This window comes from Cydia splendana, chromosome 13, assembly GCF_910591565.1.
Source record: "Cydia splendana chromosome 13, ilCydSple1.2, whole genome shotgun sequence".
Taxonomy (NCBI): Eukaryota; Metazoa; Arthropoda; class Insecta; order Lepidoptera; family Tortricidae; genus Cydia; species Cydia splendana.
In genome coordinates, this window is record NC_085972.1 from 15,442,509 (window position 1) to 15,450,427 (window position 7,919).

Sequence of the window (7,919 nt, forward strand, 5' to 3'; positions counted from 1 at the left end):
ATTTTTCCCCAGGCCGAAGTCTCTGGATTCAAGGCTCTGAATTCGAGGATCTGGATGAAATCATCGCCCGCTACGTCACTCCCATGGCCGGTCACGCGCGCGACCTCATCTCCTACAAGTACTACAAACCGCTCGGTGGAATGCGAGATAAGGCCGAGGAAATACTCAAAGAGGAGAAAGCTAAGAACCCCAACAAGATACACTACGTCATATCGGCGGCGAAGAACCATCCAGGTAGATTCCTACTGTCTTACCTACCTCGCGCGCGCTGCACGCACGAATACGTATCAGTGACTCCAGATGGTTACAAATTCAGGCAGAGGATGTTCGACTCTCTAGGAGGTTTGCTCAAATGGTTTAAGGAGCACTTTAGGGATCCCCCGCCACACGGCACGCCGGCAGCGCGCACTCCGGCCATGAGAACGCCGCACGGAATGTCCTCCATGTACCACACACCCGCCGCGCACACGCCCGCGTTCCACACCCCCGCCCACACACCTGGGCCCGCGTACATCAACACTCCCTACACGCCGTCCGCTCAAACTCCGTACATGACACCGTTCGCGACTACACCTAGACAACCAGATTTCCTGACGCCCGCGGCGATTCCTCGCCACAAACCGGCGCCGGTGCCGGTTTACCAGGAGCCTTCCGATTGGCAAAAGGCGGCCGAGGACTGGGTGCGGCATAGGACCGTACGCGATACCCCAGCGACGCCCCGCAGTAGCGAAGGCATGTCGACTCCGAGACAATCGAGCCGCACGCCTCGCATGGACTCTCGCTCGACGCCCAGACACGACTCCCGCACCCCTCGCCACGACTCTAGAAGCACCCCGCGGTCGCACTCTGGGAGGCAGTCGCGCGCGCAGTCGGTGCGCTCGACGCCGCAGACCAACACGTCGCCGCGGTCCATGTCGCTCGGTGACGCCACCCCGTTGTACGACGAGAACTAAGCGAAGACTGCCTAATGTAAGGATGTATTTTTATTTTTGTACCGCGGACGCTGAGGCGTTTCCCCGCGTCGGAACGCTTGTAAGGGAACGATTTCTTTACACCTCGAAGCTCGCATTTCTCTCTGCCGGTGTATTAAAGTGATTGTTCTCTTGTGACGGTGAGGAACGTCAACGAATTTGTATGATTACGAATGAAATGTTAAACATTTATAGCTAATTACGACAATTATGTGTATTGAATGAGATGATTTACTGAAAGTTTCGAAGATTTAAGCTCGATGAGTTGTTTTTCTTAACTTGTATAGACGAACACTTTATCCTGTTACCACTAAAAGATCCAATGTAAAAGCTTCCTTCAACCAGCATATTAGAGTAGGTATTTTATATATCTAAATGTGGCTGACGATTGTAATTATCATAATTATTTATTATTTTGAAATCCAGGGATTGTGCTAGATAATATTATCTTTAATTATGTTTATTTACCAAGATAAGTTGGTAGTTTTTTGACTTCAGATAGTCTGAAATTGTGATTAATTATGAACTCTATTGCCATCAAATTGTTTCAGACTTTTACACTATATGTCGATTTATATCAAAGTTGCCCAAGTTACGTGACACTTTATAAGATTGGCCTGTTTGGTATGTACAAGACAAAGTTCTATCCCGGACATCACTCTTATTTAGGGGAAAAGTCAAACGTTGTGTAGTAAAATAAGGACAGCAAATTGGCTTTTTTTCGTTATGAAACTATTTTCATACGACTCTGAGTTGATTAGGGCAAGTTTGATATGCATTGACCACAAGTAATGGCAAATATTGACATTGAACAGTAATAACACTATCTAGTAATTAATAGTTTTAAGTTTTGAGCCCGAGAAGTGACCCACATACAGATGCCTTAGAGATGGTTAGTGACATTGTTAAGGGTGTTCGCACACTTGTTGGCTCACGATCTCGTACCAGGCAAGCATGTGTGCGGACGCCCTAATCACAGCTGTTCTCTCAATCATAAATGAATAAACGTTGACAAGGACCATCTTTTTGTTTATTCCTCCCTTACTTTTTAAGTACCTACGACACTAAACAACAATTCACCCTAATGCGATTTTTTATATTTCATTTAGTAGCTAAATAGTTGTCCAATTGAATTGAAATCAATATATGTATTCATTATTCAGGAAGTATAGTTGGTCAAGGAAATCTTGTCAGTAGAAAAGGCGCGAAATTCAAATTATCTATGGGACGATAACCTCCGATAACCTTCACGCCTACATTTTAAAATTTGCCGCCCTTTTCTACTGACAAGATTTGCTTGACCAACTAAAGTTATAAATTTTCATCAAATATTATAATACAGATATCGTTGGTTTTGTCTGGTCTGCATATAACTTATTTCGTGCCGTAGACTACGTGTGTTTCTGAATGGTTAAATTTTTCCCAAACCATACTTCCATGTTTTCAAACACGGACAGCCTCAGTTGCGGCTCTATCAAAATACCCAGATAAGAATCATCCCAGCGCGAGCGCCCCGCCGCGCGCTGATGTAACTAAGATGGTTTCAATTTGCAACAGTAAGCATTACAGGCATTGTTCCTATTGCTATTATTATAGCGATTCGGTAGCTCAGCTGAACCATTTTAAGAGTCACTGTTTACTAAACTTAAACTGAAGTGAGTGATTAAACAGTGTTTAGTTATAGTTCTTTACGGTCACAGAACTGATAGCAGTAAGCAGGCACTGACGCTTAAACGGGTACTACTGTTGAGTGCTCGGCTACCTAAGAAAGCTACTATTTTGATCCTTATGAGAAGCAGAGTTTTAATTTAATATACATTTTGAAACAAACCAATAGAATTGCCATATACCAACAATCGTATAAGCGGGTTAATATTGGAAAGAGCTATTTCAGAAGTTAAAATTGTAATTCGGATTATGTTAGGTTAGGTGCCTATATTATTTTGATGCCCCAATCATTTGTAGACAGGATCCTGTTCTTAGGGGTCATCCATCAGGTTCGATCGATTCCTGTCACTTCTGTTACATTGGTTACGAATTTATAAGTTATTGTTTTTCCTAAAACCGCTCGGCTCGCTTGCGCTAATCGCTATCGTAATAACACCCGTGATGATGAGAAAAACAATAGGTCAGGGGCAGCGCATCGCCCATGGCAGTGTTTTTATCTTCCTTACCTTCATTAGGCGATGTTTTTAGTCATGCTGGAATAGCGGAACTGGACTGCTCCATTAAGCTGGTCTTAATGAGGAAATCCTACATTAATGTAGTTAGGTAACAACTGCCAATGAAGTGGCCTATGGTTAAACTTCTGCCAGAGGAGTTAGAGGAAACGTGGCAAAGAATTAGTAAAGTCTAAGAAAATGTTTGACAGATGAAGTAGATGGCGCTGTACGGACAATATCCTTTGTTGTAAGAGCGTTTTCAGATTGTCTGATCCGATATCGGATGTCGGAAGGAAGTAAAATGATATACATATGTGTTTTGTCTGTGTTTATTTAAGCATTTAATAAATCATTATTACTAAAAAACCGGGCAAGTGCGAGTCGGACTCGCGCACGAAGGGTTCCGTACCATAATGCAAAAAAAAAAACAAAAAAAAAGCAAAAAAAAAACGGTCACCCATCCAAATACTGACCACTCCCGACGTTGCTTAACTTTGGTCAAAAATGACGTTTGTTGTATGGGAGCCCCATTTAAATCTTTATTTTATTCTGTTTTTAGTATTTGTTGTTATAGCGGCAACAGAAATACATCATCTGTGAAAATTTCAACTGTCTAGCTATCACGGTTCGTGAGATACAGCCTGGTGACAGACGGACGGACGGACGGACGGACGGACGGACGGACGGACGGACGGACGGACGGACGGACAGCGAAGTCTTAGTAATAGGGTCCCGTTTGACCCTTTGGGTACGGAACCCTAAAAAAAGATAAATAAACGCAAATTAAGGCGGACCTAATGCCAATGGCACTCTCCTGCAGCTGTTTTTGTCATAGGCGCCTTCCGACATCCGATATCGGAAAGTCGCTTCCGATAAATTCAGCCATGTGCTTGGTGTAGTGTGCGGGACCGCTAAAGACGGCGCCCGGGCGCACCCCCACGGCCTGACTACGCGGATGTAGGATCCTACATCCGATATCGGATCGGACAATGTGATAATGCTCTAAAGGGGCCCACTGATTAACAGTCCGCCGGACGGTATCGGCTTGTCAGTTAGAACAAAATTTTGACAGCTCCGAACAACTAACAGGCCGATACCGTCCGGCGGACTGTTAATCAGTGGCCCCTTAAGTTGACTGTTAGTTTAAAGTTCTGCGGGCTCAGCACGGTTCCATTTTTTTCGACTATCACTATGCGCGTCCCTTTCGCACTTACATACTTGTTTGAACGTGACAGGCATGGTGACAAGGGATAAAAACGCGACCGTGCTAAGACTACAACTGTTCTATTAATCAATATCTCTTGTCCTACATTAAGTCAGTTCACCTACGTATATCGTATGTATCGCATATACATACGTATATCGTCGCCTATATAAGTACCCGTATTACATTAGTTTGGGGTCATCCATTAATTACGTCACACGTTTAGGGGGAGGGAGGGGGTCAAGAAAATGTGACATATTGTGACATGGGGGAGGGGGGAGACACAAACTTTGTGACGTCATTTTTTTTTTAATTATTTTATTCGCTGTACATTTAAATAACAAGTTTTTAAAACGATAATCGTTTTTATTCTTTTAATTTTCTTTCCTAAGCAGTTTTGGGTTATAAAATGACTAATATTTATATCGTCAAAAATATTTTGATAAAATATTAATAATACTTAGGTACTTACTTAATTCGATTTGGCGATTTCGTAGAAAAAATGTGACGTCACACTAGGGGGGAGGGGTTTGCCAAATGTGACCAAATGTGACAAGGGGGGGGGAGGGGTCAAAAAACCTAGAAATTCGTGTGACGTAATTAATGGATGACCCCTTTGGTGCTAGGTCGATCTGTGTAAGATTGTCCCCAACTATTTATTTATCACTACATTGTCACCTTATAAAACAAAGTCCCCCGCCGCGACTGTCTGTTTGTATGTTCGCGATAAACTCAAAAACTACTGAACGGATTTTCATGCGGTTTCACCTATCAATATAGTGATTCTCGAGGAAGGTTTAGGTGTATAATTGGGGCATTATCTATGAAAAGGGACCTTATTGTCGATGGCGCTTACGCCGCACAGTGTCGCGCGGCATTGTATTTATATCGAAGCATCGTTAATAATGGCGTAAGCACCATCGACAATAAGGTCCCTTTTCATAGATAATGTCATAATTTGTTAAGGTTTTGTGTACCCCGTGCGAAGCCGGGGCGGGTCGCTAGTTCTTTATAAATCATTCATTTGGATGGTTTGGATTCAATTCAATAAAATGTTATATTTAAAGTTGATTGACAGCTGACTAAAGAACAGGTTTGCTGGCGGGTCAAGGCCATAACATATGATCAACTGTAATTAACATAACACTTGCATCAAAATACAACATACTTATCGAGAAGGAAAACTCGTAACTGGGCCAGGGCAGCAGCCTCGGAAGTTGAATAAACTTCCTTACCACACGTGTAAGGCTTTTACGACGTGTCCTCAGTATAAACTGTAGCAAGACCAGAGATTAACAAAATAACGTTATATTTTACTGAACACATATACATGTATAGCTAAATATCACTTCCTTATATCTACCTAGTATTCTCTAGTATCTACTAAACAACTCAAACTAGTAGTAATAACTATGGGCCTAAGAATTAATACACGGATACCACGTATCTTCCTAAGGCTCACGGTCCTAGCTATATACACTATATACAGGTTGTTTGTAATGGCCTGCAATAATTTACGGAGGTAGGTCCTTATAGGTACCTACTGAACAATTTTTATTTAAATATTGAATTTAGTCTTTCATGCGAAATATCAACATCAGACCAGCAAAAAAGTATGAAATAAGTAGCCTATTATATTTCGTGATTTCGGGGTTAGTCCCATAGTAAAACTTGTTCAGTATGACCTACATATTCACCCCGTAAATTATTGCAGGTCATTAAAAACAACCTGTATAATATACTCTGTATCTTTAGGTAGTTAAATAAAAGTAAACAAATAATTTTAACATTTTCGGGTAGTTATAACATTTATTGATTAACCAACCAAATACAAAACCACCTGGATCTGTCACTGAACGACCTGACTTTAACCTACATTATTTGATCATGTAATGTTTTCATCTGTACCATCAACTGGCTTTAAGGGGCCCACTGATTAACAGTCCGCCGGACGATATCGGCCTGTCAGTTGTTCGGAACTGTCAAAATTTTGTTCTAACTGACAGGCCGATACCGTCCGGCGGACTGTTAATCAGTGGGCCCCTTTAGAAGCCATTTGAGGGTAGATTTTGTTAACTCTTTTTTAAATACCTAAAGATACAGACTATATTATAGCTAAGAACGTGAGCCTTAGGGTAATAGTGTCGCCGAAATAAAATATCTAAAACCCGTTTTTTGTTTACTTATGTGTATAAAGCCTAATTAATATCTTTGGTTTAGGTTCAATGAACTTCGTCCTCGTGGAAATATTTAGATGTATTTTATTTTTCATATTTGTTGTTTGGTAGAGGTTGTCCTGCGGTCACTTTGCTGGAAGACCGGTCGAATTTCGACGTCATTTGTCACGTCTGAATGCAACTCATTATTTAAATATTGTTTGGCTTATTTAGTTTGCTTCACATATCTTTAGGTACACACATATGTTATGTAGAAACTATAGCGGCTGAAAACAAGTAGGTACATAAGGTACATTAATATGTTGAAGTTGTATATAGGTACCTACTGTATAGAAAATTGCTCTATGTTAGATATAATTGCAGCTAGTAAGGCTGGTAAGGTAGTAGAGCTGGTATAATTGAAGAAATTGTAACAATTGATTTTATTAATAATAGTTTTCATAGGAATGACCTTTCGAGTGTTATAATAGAGTGGCGGAATGAGGCCTATAGTAGTTGGATTTTAGATGACTTTATATAAACTCCAACCGCGCTATGTTTGCACCGACTTGCCATTGACTATGCATAGGTACATAATTGATTTTGACGACCGGTCTGGCCTAGCGGGTAGTGAAGCCCCGCCTGTGAAGCCGATGGTCCTGGGTTCGAATCCCGGTAAGGACATTTATTTGTGTGATGAGCACAGATATTTGTTCCCGAGTCATGGATGTTTTCTATGTATTTAAGTACCCACAACACAAGCCTTCTCGAGCTTACCGTGGGACTTAGTCAATTTGTGTAAGAATGTCCCTATAATATTTATTTATATCCCATAGAAGCGCCTTTTTTGACGTGAAACTCGGATTCTTCCCTAATTCTTTGAACAAATAAGACTGATTTTCCTTATTCAGAGTTTGTATGAGAGTTTGTTTGTTTGGGAGATGGGCTCCCTTACATTCCACGACTCTTCTCATTCCGCACAGACTCTTCCTACGACGAGACGACGTATTAACATTAACAACCTTTTTTTGAAGTCGGTTAAAAATAACTAATCCGACTGAGCTTTACTCGTGAGTCACATTGTTTACAGTAAAATTAATTAGTTTTCTATAGTGGGAACTTATGTATCGGCAATTGGAATCTCCCGAGTTCTTGCTATTAATTGGAATCCGCAGATTCGTGGGAACAGAGTCCTTGGGCGGGAAACCCTACCGGACTTCTTTTGCGGATGCTTCTATTCATATAAAACCATTGTTTGCTACGGAGTAAAAAACGGTTTAAATGTTATATTTGTTAGTAATTATAAAAGGCCTTATCAGTGCGGATAATCTTGATCTCGTGGCCATATACTCGGGCGGGTTAAGTATTCAGTCAGTAAAGACCGCGCGGTTGCGTACGCTTGGCGTTTGCCATAAGACGCGCGAAA

The 7,919-nt window shown here is 41.4% G+C and overlaps 1 protein-coding gene across 1 annotated transcript in view; it reads left to right on the forward strand.

Annotated features, from left to right (window-relative positions):
* LOC134796180 (transcription elongation factor SPT6) overlaps positions 1-1,990 on the forward strand; it is a 39,853-nt gene extending 37,863 nt beyond the window's left edge. Inside the window, exon 25 of the mRNA XM_063768164.1 lies at positions 13-1,990. Coding sequence (XP_063624234.1) covers positions 13-953 — 941 coding nt within the window. The 3' untranslated portion in view covers positions 954-1,990. The remainder of the gene's footprint in view (positions 1-12) is intronic.
* Positions 1,991-7,919: the final 5,929 nt, after the last annotated feature.